General features: G+C 48.2%; 1 protein-coding gene across 1 annotated transcript; it reads right to left on the reverse strand.

The window, feature by feature from the left end:
- Nucleotides 1–178: 178 nt before the first annotated feature.
- On the reverse strand, nucleotides 179–16,619 carry Ddx55 (DEAD-box helicase 55). The gene is made up of 14 exons (XM_021644160.2): nucleotides 16,462–16,619; nucleotides 14,910–14,960; nucleotides 14,742–14,828; nucleotides 12,963–13,054; nucleotides 12,799–12,861; nucleotides 11,730–11,879; nucleotides 10,536–10,725; nucleotides 7,476–7,558; nucleotides 4,996–5,127; nucleotides 3,655–3,747; nucleotides 2,173–2,287; nucleotides 1,679–1,847; nucleotides 807–1,099; nucleotides 179–545 (listed from the first exon to the last, which is right to left on the reverse strand). The coding sequence occupies exons 1-14, from the start codon at nucleotides 16,567–16,569 to the stop codon at nucleotides 372–374; spliced, it is 1,800 nt and encodes a 599-aa protein (XP_021499835.1). The 5' UTR covers nucleotides 16,570–16,619; the 3' UTR covers nucleotides 179–371.
- Nucleotides 16,620–17,381: the final 762 nt, after the last annotated feature.

Consider the following 17,381-nt stretch of genomic DNA (forward strand, 5'->3'; position numbering starts at 1 on the left):
GTGCAACCTTCAGGGCAAGAGGATGCAATGAGGTGACTGAGAGTAAGTACTCTCTATTTTAAGAAGGTAAGTAAGAATTCTTAATACGTATGTTTGTGTGTGTATATATATGTACATACACACATATTTTTAAGCCTGTGATAAAGCACAAAGACTACCCCAGAAAAAGTGCAATTAATCAAAATAAATACTGACATCTGTTATTTACACTCAAAAAATCTAAACACACTTCTCAAGACTGTAGGATCATGGTATTCAGGAGTGTGCAGTCCTTTGGTTTCTCCCAGTCTGGACAGACAGCTTTCCGGACAGTAAGGAAGGGCCAGAGTGTGGAACCAGCTGGGAGATGACCTCCACCTGAGTCTTTGAGGTCAACTTTCTTCTGAGCCTGAGGCCCCTGAGTCTGTCAGCTGGACTGTTCTTGTGGCACTTGTCAGCAGCCCCTTCTCAAATTCTTCTTCTGTGATTTTACCTTTTTTAAATTTTTTCAAGAGCCTTGTATCATTAAGGAGTTCCTCCATGTCCTCATCTTCAATATCAGAGCCCTGAGGACAGAAGAAGCAACATGCTTGTCAGCTGCAGCTCTAAAGAAAGGCAGATCCTGTCAAGCCTATGAGCTCCAGGTTAGCTAACAGCAGCCCCAACCGGGGGCCCAAAAGTAGATGGGAGAGAGAGGGTGCTAAGACAAGGTCTACACAGCTCAGTGTGGCCTTGAACCTGGGGTACAAGCACAGGCCACCTTGCTCTTCTCATAACACAGTGCAGTGTCAAAAGGTAGAGTTTAAGGAATAAAGAACACACTTTACCTGGTCCCTTTTCCTTTTTGCATTCATCTTTTTCTTCCTTTCCTTTTTGGCCTTCTGCTTCGACCAAGCTTTATTTTTGATGAATTTTCTTCTCCCTTCATTTTCTGTTCTCTCTTTTCTTTTTTGCTCCAAAAGTTTCTGCCTCTGTTTTTCTCTAATTTTATCTTTAAATGGAATTGTGTCGGTATCGATGTCCACTGGCACAAAATCTGGGAACTGCTTTCCCCTCAGTTCTGGCATCCTGGGCATCCTCAGGAGGCCAAAGCCACGAGCAAGCCCGGCAAAGTCAAGATCTGATAGGTAAGAACTCGGTCAGCAACCAAGACAGCAAAGTCAGGTGCAGGGGTTCTTCATTATGTTTCCTAATTAAATGACGTAATGAACTAGACAGTGCTGGTGCACGCCCTTAATCCTAGTACCCTGGGAGGCAGAGGCAGGCAGATCTCTTCGAGTTCCAGGACAGCCAAGGCTACACAGAGAAACTATCTCAAAAACTTAAAAAAAAAAAAATTCACTCTAATTAGAAATTTTTAAGCAACATTTTTCTTCCAAAGTGGAAATGGCTGTTCATTTTGTATCTACTCAGAGCCCTACGTAGGACTCCTTTCCTTCGAAAGGTTTAGAGAACACTAACCCTAACATACCACATTTCTCATTGAGACCACACAACCCTAACCCTCAAAGAATTAAGAAGTGACATGGTTATGCCAGGCATGGTAGCACACGTTAATCCCAGTACTTGGTAGGCAAAGTTAAGAAGCTCTCTTGAATCTGAAGCCAGCCTGGTCTACACAGCAGGAACTAGCCAACACTACAGAAAGACCTTGCTTCAAAAAGAAAAGCATGTTAGAAAAAGCCAAGTGCCAGCTTACCCTTCAGCCTGAAGATGAGGCTGCACTCATGCTTTGCATAAGCCTGTACAAAGGACACAAAGGCTTTCATGCCCTTCTCGAACACGGCTCTGTCAGCTATGGCCATGGCCTGGAGCTTCGGCAGAAGGTCTACAGTATTTCTCTGGAGGCTCATCTCCTGCAGGGGACACTAAACAGAGACCACTGTATCACCATCCCAGTAGTCCCTTTATTGGAGTGTCCCCCAGATCTAATAAATCAGGGACAGACAGCACAGTGCATCAAGAGCCAGGCCTAAATCCAGCCCAGGGACAGTCCTTAGAGCAGAGATCAGAACTTTGTAAGTTTGAAAAGGACACTACACACAACACTCGTATCTGGAAAGGGTGACAACAGGTGATTCGTAAGTCATGATGCTGGCTGCTGCCAGCTGATGCCTCCCCAGCTCAGCCCAGGTGAGTCTGCAGCCCCTCCTTCCTTTTGACCATCAGCTACCAGGCCAGTGTGCTGCTTACTTTCTGGTTGATGGCCAGGAAGTTGATGTATGCCTCTTCCATGGGTAGCAGGAACACCAGGGCGCTGCCACCATGGCCGATGCGGGCTGTGCGTCCACAACGATGTACAAAGGCACTGGGGGGACAGGGAGCACAGCCAGGCTTCAGCCAAGCAGCTTTTGCAATAATACACAGTGCTACAGAGAGCCACCAGGCCCCATAGCTAAGGACCCACCTAACCACCAGCCAGTGAGCATAGAAGGGCTGCAAAGAAACAGACCCTGCAGACAGGACCATGAGGGACAGTTGAGTGCCTCTGAGAACACCTGACCAAAGCTGGGCTTCCTCAAGTCACACAGCAAGGTCACAGGAAAACTGAGAAGCATCAAGAAAAGTGCCCTGGCCAAGCATGGTGGCATACCCCAGTAATCCCAGCACTCAGAGAGGCAGAGGCAGGTGGATCTCTGAGTTCAAGGCCAGCATGGTCTACAAAGGGAGTCCAGAATAGCAGGGCAACAGAGAAACCCTGTCTCAAAAAACCAAAAAAGAAAAAAAAAAGTGCCTTGGAATGACAGGAGTCAGAAAAAGCATCACCAGGAACGTGAATGGAACTTTGACATTTGGAAATGTGCAAGGAAAAGCGTGGTACTCTCGCCTTTAATCCAGCCCTGCTGAGGCAGAGGCAGAGGCAGACTGATCTATATACACAGGGAGGCGACCTGATCTAAGAAGCTCCAAGACAGCCAAGGCTACACAGAGAAACCCTGTCTTGATAAACCAAATATGAAAGAGTGAAGAGTGGCCACTGAGGGAGATCGGCAGCTTTCTTGAGAGTAGTCTGTTGCTCTTTTCAATATTCTGCAATTTGCATTTCTGCAAGAACCTTTAGTAATAGGGTTTCCTTTTCCTTATTTATCCCCCTACACACATGCTTTTGCAGAAGTGTCTCAATTCAGCAGCCCAGGTTACTGAACTCATGAAGACCATCCTAAACTCAGCCTCATGAAGACCAGAATTATGATTGGGAGCCACCACGTAACTGTCTGAAATTGACTGCTACAACACACCACTGTTACCACATCAAAAGCATTTGGCCATTTGCCTCCTCCTGTTTAATCCAGTTGTTATAGTACTTGGATTTTAAAACTTTAAGCATGATGTGACAGCCCATGCCTGTCACTCAAGAGGTGAAGGCAGGTTGATCAGTTTAAGATCATCTCTGGCCACATGAGACTTTTTTTTTTTAAAAAAGGAACCCAGGTGCAGTGGCACACACCTGTAATCCCAGCACTCAGGACAGAGGCAGGCAGATCTCTGAGCTTAAGGCCAGACTGGTCTACAAAGCAAGGTCCAGGCAGCCAAGGCTACACAGAGAAACCCTATCTCAAAAAACAAAACAAAACAAAACAAAAAAAAAAAACGAATTAAATGTTTGAAATTTCATTGCATGTTCATCTTCTTGCTCAGCCCAATCCCGAGACAGAGCAACAATACCCTACATACCTGGCATTGCTAGGAGGGTCGTACTGCAAAACCCAGTTGACTTCGGGAATATCAATTCCCCGGGCCATGACATCGGTGCACACCAAGATCCCACTAGGAATGAGAAAGCAGCACTGTGAGCAAGGCCGTCTCTTCTCTGTCCCCTGCAGTGTGCCAACCCCAGTGACAGCAGCAGCACAGGGTTCTGGAATTCCCCACAGAAACAGATATAGTTTTTAATGTAATATTCTGATTTTTTTTTTCTTCCACCTATAGCCTTGCCAGCCTTTATAAACTCCCACCAAAAGTGGGGAGTGGAGGAGGCTGGTGCAATGGCTCAGCAGTTATGAGCACATACTGCTCTTGCAGATGATGCGGCATGATAGGCAACTCACAACCACCAGTAACTCCAGTTCTGGGGGATCTGATGTCATCTTCTAAGCTCCAGGGACACCTGCACTCACATGCATGCGCCTACACACATATGCGCATAAGAAAAAATAAGCACATGACCCGAGTACTTCAGAGCATATACACTGAGACATGCAAGAACATGCACAGAGAAGGGGGTGGGGGGAGCAGATAAACAAGGATCCCTGGTAGCCAGGACCAGGTTTGCAGCCCAGAGCCTCCACATGCTTGGAAGTGCTCTACCAACTACTGAGCCAAACTCAGACCTTTTACTGCTTTTGAGACAAGGACATCTGACATCCTCTGTAGTCCAGAGCAGCTTTGAACTTGAATTTCTGTCTCAACTTTCCAAGTGTTGGGGTTACACACATGTACTTACACACATGGCTTAAATATTTTTAATTCATGTGTTTCCATCAAGAAATAAAACTGTAGAGGGCCAGCCCTCAGCAGCCACTAGAAAATAAGTACCATCTTGTGACCCTGTGACCTGAAGATAACATCAGGGCGCCTCTGTACCCTTGCTGTTTGAATGGAGCCACGCTTAGGAAAAACAAACACCTATGGTCATCAGGACACACGTTCCCTCTGTGCAGCCAGCACCCTACAACCTACAGGAGGATCTGTCCCAAAGCTAAGCGGCTGTGCTTGTTCTTGTTTACTGAGGAGCAAGTAATACAACAAACTTCCACTGTGCCAGGCCCTGGGAGATACAGCAGCGAACACACGAGGCTCCTGGCTGCACAGGCCTGTGATGGAGCAGAGAAATCCAGGAACTGAGCAAGTGACCTAAGCTCAGTACATGTGAGGGTCCAAACCAGGCTCTGGGTGTCTTCAAGGATGTAGTAACTGAGTCCTACTCTGCTCCAGACAGACAGAGAAGGGGTGAGTGCAAGATCTGAGGAGTTGGGTGACTGGTGAACTGCTGCCTTGGATGACCAGCCCACTCACCTCTGCAGCTTGCGGAATTCCATGAAGATCTTATTGCGCTTGTACTTCATCTTCCCATGGATGCACAGGATCTTCACTTTCCTCAGCAGTGACTCCAGGGCTTTTCCATAGTACTCCACACATGCACATGTGCTGTGTAGAAGAGAGAAAGCACTCATTTACTGGCCACATGGGTCCCAAAACTGGGGAAGGATGCAGGAGGGGCAGATGAGATCAGGACCCTCTCCAGACAATGAAGGCAGACTTGCCAACAAGGAGTCCTGCCATGTAAAATTGGCCCAGCAAACTGCAAAGGTGGCTCCACGGTTAAGAGCACTGGCTGCTCTTACAGAGAACTCGGGCTCAATTCCCAGCACCCACATAGTAGCTCACAACTGTCTGTAGCTCTGGTCCATGTGTCCTGGCACACAGACATACTTGGCAGGCAAAAATAAATAATTAATTAAATAATTAAAAAATAATTAAATTAAAAAAAAGAAAGCTCAGCAAGCAGGATCATGGTGTGGATGTAAACATGTTTTTATTTTGATCCCAGGTGTAGGACATGGGCCTGGTACTGATTGTCCATAGCAGCAAACCATTTGCCTCCTGAGGGCTCTGAGAGAGGTTTTGACAGCTGCAGACAGTTTAAATCTGAGGCCTCTGGAGAAGCAGTAAATGCCAGGGCCCCAAGAAAGAAGGGGCTCTAAGAAAGAAGGCTGCTAATGCACCCCCCCCCATGCTGCTCCTGGTTGCTGTTGATACAGTTGGATAAGAAGAAATTGGAGATATCCTGAAACAAAGACTGGAACACAATGATCCTAACCAGCAGGAAGTAGCTAAAGAGAACTCTGCCCCTTCTCCCCACTAACATTTCTTCTTTCTTACCTGGTGTTGGGGTATTGGAAGGGACTGGGGTGGAGAAGGGGGGAAAAAAAAAGGCATAAAAAACCAAATAAAATAGTATAGAAAGTAATGGCTACAGGATCACTTTTCCAATGCTACCATGGGGGTGTGCGTGGGGGGAGGAGAAATGACAGCTTTGGCTCTTCCCGTGAAGGATTTCACACTCTTCACTGTCTCAGATCAGAACCATTCCTAAAAGCTCAGCCAATCGAACCACTTGAATGAGCAAATTCTCTCTCCCAGGAATCTGGAACTTGAAACCATGTTAGCCAAGGACAGAAGCAAGCCGCAGCAGGGTCACCCGAAATAAGACCTCCCGTGGAGACAGGTCACCTCCTTCCCTGGCGTGGTCAATCACTCCATCGTTCACTCCAAATAACCCCTTTTTTTGAAACATGACCTGACTAAATAGCTCAGGCTTGACTCTACAGTCCAGGCTAGCCTCAAACTCTTCAGCCTCCTGCCTCAGCCTCTTGAGTGCTGGGATTGCAGGCATGAGCCACCAACTCACTCGGCTTTCCCCTTTTGTCCTGAGATGACTGACATCCTGTAGCACAAGCAAGTGGCCCACCCAGAGAGGTCTGACACACATCGCTACTGGCCACCCAACCGTCTCCCAGGACACCAGGCTGCACACTGCCTGCGAAGCTCGGGGCTCTTTCAGCACCTCTGTCTGGGCTGAGCCATTGGCAGTTCTTCACTGTCACCATGAGTCCCAAGATGATATAGTTATTGGTGTTTTACACACCAGGAGTGACAACCAGCTCTTAGAGCAACCTGATGGGCTCTGGTGTCAACAGTCTCAGGAAGCACCTGAGCAAACTGAGTGACAGATGATATAAGCACATCTCCATCCGCCCTACAAGGCGAAGCTTTGAAAAGCCTCTGCTGTTGTGAGGCATGTCCACCTTTTTATCTTTCCTGAGGGAACATAGCCAAATAAGGTTTGAATTTCCTGTCCTGCTCAAGTCCTGAGCACTGGAATTACAACACAAACCAAGCCTGGCACCCACTTGGATTCATTTCTTTGTACACAAATTTTTTTGTATAAAAGTCAAATCAGATTAGCTGGAGGAAGAGAGGAAAAAGCCAGTTCCAGGCTAGCCTGAGCTATAGTGAATCCCTGCCTAAAAGAAAACAAACAAAAAAGGAAACTCAAGCCCAGCCAAAAGAGGCACATGTTCCTGTCTTGCCTTGTGACAACAGGACAAGCCCTGCCTCCAACAGCTCTTTGACCTGCTTCTCAGAATAACCAGAAGCCCAAGAGGAGCAGTCTGAACGAAAAGGGTGGAAGCAGGAATGTTGTCTTCTGCCCCTCTCTTGCTCTCTCTGCCTCACTGTAGACGTGACAGGGCCATACATCTAGTGGTCATCTGGAAGCTCCAAGACAACTCTCAAGAACAAAGGCAAGGTGGAGAGAGGTACAGAAACATCAACCTTGACATTGCTGAGCCCACACAGCAAAGCAAGAACTGCTGCCTTTGGCCATTGCTGCAGTGTGAGCTGAAGAGGCTGGGTTCCAGTCCTCAGCCTCACACAGGTGAGACCCTCCCCTGCACTGTGCCCATCTTCCCAGCCAAGGACCAGGGGACTACCTGAAGAAGATCAGGTGCTTTTCTTGCTGATGGCTCCGAAGGAAATGGACCAGCTGGTTGAACTTCTCATCTGCCTTACACATCTATGGGAGGGGGAGGAATCACATTACTGGTAAAAATAATCCCCATAGCTCAGTTCACACACACACAGCCCAAACTGGTCTCAAAGTCTTGCAGCAAACATTGAACTCCTGGTCCTCCAGTCTCCACCGCCTGAGGACTAGGATTACAAGTGTACACGGGCACAGCCTTTGTTTGTCTGTTTGCTTTATTACACTGACTTATTTGGAGGGCACACATGCACAGAGGGTAGACGGCTCTCTTGCAGGAGTCGGCTCTCCATCTGCCATGTTGTACCCACAATGAAACCAGGTTGTTCAGCCACTAAGCCATTTCACTGGCCCACACCTGGAAGGTCTGAGGAATCCCATTTCCTCCGGAACAAGACAGACTTTAGAGATGTCAACCACCAACCAGTCTGCCTGGCTCAGAGAACAAGACAGACTGCCCAGCTCAGAGAAGTCTGACCACAGGCTGCGGCCGATGTTCAGTCTAGCTTGTGAAACCGGAGAGCACCGCTATATAATGAAACTGGTCCCAAGACCCAGCATTCAGCCAGGCCTGGGTCAGCCAGGCCTGGTCAGAGGGTCCGAGGGTAATGGACACTTAATAGCTCCAAGCTTGACTCTGAGGCCAGATTCAGAAAGTGCCACACAAGAAAAGCATAGCTTTCCAGAAATGAGTGTGTGATGACCTGAAGGGCTGCTGAGGACACAGCTCCATCCCCCTACTCAGTATGCTCGGTCCAGGCCCCATCCAGAAACACTCAGTCCTGGTGAATGTTTCCCTGAATGTTAGCAAAACTAACACTGAAGGTTACAAGTTCGTCTCATGTGGCATGGTAGCTCAGATCTGACTTGTGAGGGAGAAAGAGGGTAAGGCGTTCAAGGCCACTCTCAGTTACATAGTAAAGTTTAGAAATCAGCCTGTCTCAAAAATAAAATAAATTTAAAAATTAAGCTGGGCATTGTGGCGCAAGCCTGTAATCCTAGAACTCTGGGAGGCAGAGGCAGGAGACTCTGTGAGTTGGAGGCTGTCCTGTTCTACAAAGTGAGTCCAGCACAACCAAGGCTACACAGAGAAACCCTGTCTCAAATAATTAAATATTTGGGGGGGAGGGGTGGACTTTCTATATAGCCCTGATCGGCCTGGAACTTGCTACATAGAACAGGATGGCCTCCAACTCACAGAGAAAAGCCTGGTGTCTGTGAATAAAAGTGTAAACCACCATGCCTAGACAATAAATTAACTTTTTAAAGATTATTATGGGCTGGAGAGATGGCCCTGTGGATAAAAACACTGGCTACCCTTCCAGAGGACCCAGGTTCAATTCCCCGCCCACACCCATACTGTGGCTTAGGTTTCAGGGGGCCTAAAACCCTTGGCTGATCTCTGTAGGCACCAGGCATCATGCACAGGGGTACACAGACAGACACACACACACACACATACACACACATGCTATAGGCAAACACACATAAAATATTCTTTTGTCCTATCTCCCCCCCCCCTTTATCAAAGTGTTTTGCATGCCCTTGTGCACCTTGTCCTTGCCTGGTACCTGTGGAAAAGGAAGTCAGATTGGAACTGGACTTACAGACAATTGTTAGCAGCCATGTGGGTGCTAGGAACCAAACTGGGACCCTCTGCAAAGAAAAGCAAGTGCCTGTTACTGCTGACCTATCTCTCCAGCCTAGTCGTTCCATTTTGCTTGTTTTATTTTGTTTTTTTTTTTTTTTCAAGACAGAGTTTCTCTGTGTACCCTTGGCCATCCTAGACTCAATTTGTAGACCAGACTGGTGTCAAAGTCACCTGCCCCTGCCTCCCCAAGTGCTGGGATTATACCCATATGCCCGGCTCATTTTCAATTCTTAACACTGCCCCTTAAACAGGTGGAGATGAACACATGCTCTGAATAACAGCTAATGAAGTTTTAGGCAACCGAAGGCTTGAAAAATTAATACTGTGCCCTTCCATGGGACTCTTGAGCTGCAAGGACAGCTGCTCTCTGGCCTTTAGCAGACCTCAGAAACTAGAAACATTTATTTCAGGTGCCACCAGCCTGGCCACTGTGGTCAGGACTGGAAAGCACCTGCCAGGTGTTGCTGCCTGAGCTGACTAGAGAGTAGCCCACAGTCCCTACCGTCTTTCTTGGGCATTCAAACCACAGCAGGTGATGAGCACCCCCTACAGGCGACTCACAGAAACAGGAGTTCACAGCCAGCCTCTGACAGAAGTACCCACAGGCCTACTTTACACGTGAGGAAACTAGGCACCCTCCTGAGGGTGACTAGCCCTGTACAACCTTGAGTGGTGCGGGAGTTGACTGAAGTTTCTTGCCTTGCCCACATCACCTGGGCCTAGCTCAAGGTCACGAGTGCTCACAGGTGCACACGACAGCACTGGGTCTGGCAGCTCCAAGTGGAAGGGGCCGCTCACCCTTCCAGCCAGGGCCCAGGCAGCAGCTGCTGACCTTGTCACAAAGGCCAGGGCTATGACTTCCTACTGGGGTTATACAATAAATAAAATATTTTTCAGTTTAAAAGTTGTACTCAGACATTTCTAAAGACTGGAACAGTGGCCATCATGGTATTTGTAGTGTTTCCTGGCTCTTCACATCCTGAACTGATGTGGGTTAACTCCCTATCAACAGCCCTCTGTCATGCTACCATGCCTGCTATAGACAGTCTATGGATGAAGTGGAGACCCCCAGAGCCCTGCTCAAACGACACATCCATACTTTTTATTTGTTTCTTTTGTTTTTCCAGACAGGGTTTCTCTGTGTAGCCTTAGCTGTCGTGGACTCACTTTGTAGACCAGGCTGGCCTTGAACTCAAGAGATGCACCTATTTCTGCCTCCCCAAGCGCTAGGATTACAGACATGCAGCACCCACTACATCTCTACATTTACTTTTCTGGTGGGCTGTGAGCACACCCCCCAGGTCCACCATCCTTGCTGCTTTGCTGCACAGCAGGAAAAGCAGCAGGCTCTGTGCTCACCATGTAGTAGTTCTCCAGGCGGGATGGCGTCTTCTGGGTGCTGCTGGCTGCCACGCCCTTCTCCTTCACTGAGATTCGGACAGGGTTCCGGAGGCCTGCTCGCACCAGGTTCTCCACTTCCTGTGTCTGGGTGGCTGAGAAAAGGCCTGTTCTTCTCTGCTTGGGCAAAAACTGCAGGATTGTATTTATGCTGGGAAAAGAGTGCACACATGTACATGTGAATTAAAAAGCACAGAGAAGCCAGGTGCACAGGGAGGGAGGCTGAACCTAGATGGCTGCTGAGTCCAAAGCCAACCTAAGCTACATGGTTAACTTCTAGAACAGCCTGGGCTACAGAATAAGATCCTGAACAAAGTAAATCAACTATTAAAAGACTAGCTGGCTAGGGATATCCTTCAGTGATGACCACACATATGGGAGAGCCCTGGGCTCGGTAGCCCTGTAAAAAATCAGCTCCATGAGAAAAAAGACAGACAGAGAGAGAACCCATCAGGACATTTAAAGCTCACACCACTGGCAGATAAAAGCATTATAATTCCTGTTCTTTCTTTACACCTTCAGGGTCTCTCTGATGTAAGCCTATAATAGCCAACATGAACTAAAAGACAAACTATGAATGATACCCAAAAGACTGTTTATTGAACAACATACCCAAATTACAGAAAATGTGAAGAAAACACATACTATCAGAAAATCAAAAACAGAAACACTGGAACTAGCCAAGCATAGTGGCCTGTGTCTGTACTCCTGATCTGCAGGAGTCAAAGACAGGAGGATCCAGAGGTCAAAGCTAGCCTGAGCTACAGAATGACACTTTAACTCAAATGTTAACACAAATAAATATATGGATTCAATTTTTACAAATAAAAGAAATGTCCAGGCGTGATGGTGCATGCCTTTGATCCCAGCACCAGGGGGCAGAGGCAGGTGGATTTCTGTGAGTTTGAGGGCAGCCTGGTCTACAAAGCGAGTCCAAGACAGCCAGAGCTACACAGAAAAACCCTGTCTCAGGAATTTAAAAAAACAAAAAAAAAACACAAAAAAAACACAAAAATGTGTGACAGAACCTGAAGGGTTGAAGCAGCTCAGGTCTGAAAAGCAAATGATAACAACCATCCTTAGGTGTGAGCAATGCAGAAAGCCTACTGCATCCACCAGGTCCACTCACATGCGGGCAAGTCCACATTCTCGTACCTTGCCTCAAAGCCCATATCAAGAAGTCGGTCTGCCTCATCCAGCACCAGGACATCCAAGCTCTTCACATAGCTGGCCAGGTCTAGACCCTCAGCCTTTCTCCGAAACATGTCCTCCAGGCGGCCTGGGGTTGCCACAATAATGTTCCCGCTTTCAAAAGAAAGTTCCCAGTTTAGCACTGTACTCTGGATCTCAGAAATACGAACGACAGTTACCAACACACCAAGTCCCCACCCTGCAAAACCATCTAGATCCCAGGGAGAATGGTGGCTGCAGGGTAAAAACAGCAAGGGCTGAGAGAGGAGGATGTAGCTAAGGCCAGTATTCTGGCAGAGGGGGCACGTTCCAGCCCACAGGCCGCCCTGGCCACCTGTGTTAGTAAGCTCACTGCTGGCACACAGCCACACCCTTTAATCCCACTGTATGCTATCCCTGCCATCTTTCTACAGCAGCTGAGAAACTGCAATACAACATCACAGGGCCCACACAATTCAGGCCAACCTCCGGCCTGAGGCAAGATACCGCATCAGGGAACACAACTGTAAGAGGAAAGCAGACTGGGGCAGGGGTGGCTCTATGACATGGCACTTGTCTAGTATGCATAAGGACCAGGTTTCAAATCCTGGCTATGAGAAATAGGGAAGGAGGGAGAGGGAGAAACATAGGGAAGAGGAGAGAAAGGACAGGGAAGGGGGGAGGAGGTAGAGGAAAAGAAGAAAATGAGAGAGGGTGGAAAAGAAGGAAAGGGAGGAGAGAGGAGAGGCAGGAGCTGGACCAGCAGGCTGAGGGGCAGGTGTGCCCCTGCAACTGGCTGCCTATAATGTGTATCTGCACAGTGTAGAACACCCTCAAATATCCCCAAGGTGGCAACAGGAGCCCAGGGTGCCACATGTTTCACACACCAGGTTATTTACACACCTGCCCTGACTCTCATGGTAACCCGAGCCTCTGAAGTGATCGAGAAGGACAGGGAAAACCCTCTGGGGACCCCCAAGGGCACTTCCTATGATCCTAGGGTCCCTCAGCTGAGAGCACAGGGACAGGGACAGCAGCAGGGACTCAGACTCACCCCTGCTGTTTGAACCGCTCTACATCTTCTCCAGGGTTCCGGCCTCCAATCCATAAAATTTGGCTGAAGCAAGAAATGGGACTTGGAGCAAGTCAGGAAAAATATCAAGCCAGACCATCAGAAATCCCCAGCACCCATCCCTCAAGTGCCATGTAACCCATCACCTGAACTGCGGGAAGTGCTTTGTGAAGTGTGACAGGACCTCATCAATCTGAATGGCCAGCTCCCGAGTGGGGGTGATGACAATGGCTCCTACCTGTCCACAAGGCAGGACACAGGGTCAGCAGCACACGGGCCCCAGGGTGGATCACAGTAGCCCTGCACCCTCCATCCTCAAACAGTATTTGTAATTTTTTCAGCAGTCTCAGGGCACAATGGCCAAATTGAGAGCTTTTAAGGGCAGCTCAGTGTCAGAGTGCTTGTCTACCACGAACAAGGACCAACATCACAAAAAAAGAGATAACCAGCATAGGGCCACAGAGACGGCTTGGTGGTTAAGGGCATGGGCCACTTTTCCACCACCCACATGGCAGTCACAACAATCTGCAACTCCAGTTTCAGGGAATCTGAAGGCCTCTTCTGCCTCCATGGGCAACAGGCACACACGTGGTACACAGACACACATGCAGGCAAAACATCCATATACATAATAAATTAATTAAATAAAATGAAAATATTCTTTAAAAAATCAACAAACAAGTGGGTGACAAATGACAGCCTGATGAGTTCATGGTCACCAGTGCTGCTGCAGCTCAGGCCTGAAGGAAGCATCACCTGACATGAGTTTTCTCTGCGTGTCATAACATGTGTTTAGGGACACCAGACAGCACATCAGCACTGAACCGGGCATTTATTTATTTCCTTATTTGACACAGGGTAACGGTGGTTGGAATGAGATATCCTAAACAGTCTGACACATTTTATACCTGATCACCAGTGGGTGGCACTGTTTGGGTAGGTTCAGGAAGTGTGGCCATGATGGAAGTCACTGGGAGCAGGCTTTGAGAGTTAGAATCTCACCATTCTTAGTTTGCTCTCTGCTTCCTGTTTAAGGCTTGAGGTCTCAGCTTGCTCCTCCAGTCCCCTGCCCACCTGCTTCCAAGCTTCCGGCTATGATGATCCCTCCAAAACTGTAACTCCAATAAACCCTTCCTTCTATGAGTTGCCTTGGTATCGTGTTTTACCACAGCAACAGGAAAATAAAACACTCACTGTGTAGCCCTAGCAAGGCTGGTTCCAGTTCCCTCTGTCCGTGTATTCTCACATTTCTTACCAGCTGGCTTCATATTCAGAGCCTTACCTGCCTCTGCCTGCCAGGGCTGGGATTAAAGGCACCCAACTCTAAGCCCAGGCAATGCTTTGGAGGCTTTTCTTTTTCTCTTAATTTATGTGCATGATCGTTTTTTTTAGTCTGCAAACATGGACATACATGCTGTGCTTCCTAGCCAGAAGAGGGCGACATATTCCCAACAACTAGAGGTCTATAAAGTTGTAAGGCCCCGTGTAGATCCTGGGAGCCACACTCAAGTCTTCTGCAAGATGAACAAGTGCTCTCAGTCACTGAGCCATCTCTTCAGTCGCCATCGAGGGCATTTTAAATAACAAAATCACCAACAAAAGCCACAAAAATGAGGGGTTAGGGATTTAGCTCAATGGCAGAACACTTTGCCTAGGAAGCACAAGGTCCTGGGCTGGATCCTCGGGTAAAAAGGGGTTAAAAAAACAATAAACTAAACAGATCGCACATGAGGATAGCTACTTAGAGTATGAATGTTAAAATGGCATTTCTACCATATCCGCAGGAGACCAAGAAACTACCCCAGTGGCATGAGCACTCCAGCATGGACTTTGGTTTAACAAGCAACAAATTAAAAAACAGCCTCCTCGGATACCAAACCGGCCTGATCCCTCCTGCCCCGTGACAGTCAGCCAGCCCACCTAACCTGGCTCTTCTTTAGCTTTTCCTCCCGTCTCAGAAGAATCTCCAGAATGGGAATGACAAAAGCGAGGGTTTTTCCACTTCCTGTGACCTGCAAAGGGACAAAGCTTTTGGCTTACTGTCCACTTGACTAGGAGAACAAGGGACAGACTGTATTGCATGAGGTACTCACAGCTTCTGCAGCAACATCTTTGTTTTTCATAAACAGAGGGATGGTGGCAGACTGCAGGGAGAGAGTACAAAAAACTGACTAAATCAGACCACTACCACACAGCAAAGACTCAAGTCCTAGAACACAGTGGGTGACAAACATCACAGGGGATCATACCCCAAGGGTATCTTGAGTAAACCAGTCACCACAAAGGGTTGAATTAAATATGACCAGTTGTAGCCAGGTGTGGTGACATATGCCTTTGATCCCAGCACTCAGGAGGCAGGAACAGGCAAATCAAGTTCAAGGTCAGCCAGAGCAACAGTAGTAAAGCTCTGTCTAAAAAACAAACAAAAACATTGTGAGCTATTTTTATAAAAAAAGGACGAGTGTGTCAGGAGTCCTGGATTCAAGTCCTGATACTCCCATTGTTCCTTCTTGGACTACGAAGGAACTGAAGAGACTGAGGTTTTTTTAATTAACTTATTTATTTATATAGCAAGACTAAGGGGTTTTAACATTTTTATTTGTATGTGCCTCCTTGTCTGAATGGACACTACATGAATGGAGGTATGCAAGATGGCAAAAACTCTAGGCATGGTTGGTGCACACCTTTAAACTCAGTACTTGGGAAGCAGAGGTAGGTGGATCTCTCAGAATTAGAGGCCAGACTGGCCTACAAATCGAGCCAGGGCTACACAGAGAAACCTGTCTCAAAAAAAAGGGGGGGGGGAGGCAGCAAGAAAGAGTATTGGATCTCCCAGAACTGGAGTTATAAGCAGTGGTGAGGTATCCAATGTGGGCGCTGGGAACTCAACTCTGGCCCTAATGCAAGCGCAGCAAGGGCTCTCAACCGCTGAATCCAGCTCCTGGAAGCACTGGATTTACCAGCAGCCCTCGGGCATTTGTGCATTGTGCATTTGTATTTCTCTCTTCGGTAATTAGCTTCCCCCTAGTCACACTAAAGCCTGTCCTGATCCTTCAGGTCTCAGAATAATGACAACTCACCCACAGGCCTGCTCCTTCACAGTCCACCACACCTGTCTATTTCTGTTCCTTCATAACACTCAGCAAGAGCTAAATTACCCCATTCCTAAGGTTCTTACTCTAACACCTGCTCTAAAAAATGAGGCCCATGAAAAGTTACCACGACTGTCAAGTTCCCAGAGCCTAGATGAGACCCGGATACATACCAAGTCCTTAATGAAAAGTTTGAGATTTTTGCTTGCTTGCTTGCTTTTTGATAAATTGAGCCAGGGAGACTCTCTTCCCCCATATAGAAACAACAGGTAACAGTCACTGGGCACCCCCCCGGATTTATTTAATCCCACTATGCTAAAAAAGTGATTGTCATTGCTCAGAAGTAAAGGACATAGATTGAGCCACTGTCCGAAGTCCCAGCTAGAACAGGCACGAAGCTTTGAGACCCCAGCGAGGGCATTGTGAACCCGCCTGTCACTACGAAGTCTGAGGTTCTGAAGGCGTAGCACGGCCCCGATCGGGCTCTCCCTGATCTCGGAGCCTTCACTCGAGCGGCTGACCGCTCAGCCTCGCTTCCCCGCGGGCCCGATACCTGCACCGGCGTCATGTGAGGGAAGCCCAACTCGCGCAGTGCTCCCAGCACCCGGGGATGCAGCGGCACCGGCAGCGACTCCCAGGTACCCTCCGTCACGTGTTCCATGGCGAGTTCCCGGGCTTCTACTGCTGCCCGGAACGCCGCAGGGGACGCTACCAGAGAACACTTCCGCTTCCGGTTGGTCCATTGCAGGGCGGAAAATCGCACCCAAGCAACGACGTTCCGGAGGGCGGGCACAAGGCTTTAGGAAAGGGAAGACTCCCGCCCCTCTAGGGCGCGGAGGGGCGATGGAAGTGACAGGAATAGCCACGCACCGGTCCCCAAAGAACACAAGCAAAACATGCTGAGGACCCACCGCCGGTGGGCATAAAAGGTGCATGACTATCAGGATGTCGCGGCCAAGCGAGGGTCACACTTGGCCAGCCTAACTTTCTTTGAGCAAATTGAGACTGCGCGCCGACAGCTGTTAAGGGCTATCTCCTGATGCCCTTCGGCCAAGTCACTTTCTCAGTGACCACTATCCAAACAGCAGATCACCTGCTTACTTTCCCCCAACGGACTTTTAGCGTGTACATTTCATAGGTTCACATCTCCAAAAAGCAAAACAACTGTGGAGGCTTTTGTTTTTTGCTTTTCACAAGCACACAGATGGCAAACCTGGGGTACGAATAATAGTCCTCATTGCATCCTCAAAAAAAAGCTTCCCCAACTACAATAAAGTGCAGCCTGAGGACAGCCGTATAGTGCCTATTTGCTACTTTGCTGGACTTGGAATCCTTTCCAAGTCTGTTTAATAGTTGTAGAAAAGGTAATGGCAGCTATGAAGCATCAACAGAACAGGCCTGCACAGAGAGCTTGGCAGCAGACCTCACAGGACATAGTACTTGATAACTGGTCTCCCTGGCTTAGCAGCTTGG

Source organism: Meriones unguiculatus, chromosome 4 (assembly GCF_030254825.1).
Source record: "Meriones unguiculatus strain TT.TT164.6M chromosome 4, Bangor_MerUng_6.1, whole genome shotgun sequence".
Classification (NCBI taxonomy): domain Eukaryota; kingdom Metazoa; phylum Chordata; class Mammalia; order Rodentia; family Muridae; genus Meriones; species Meriones unguiculatus.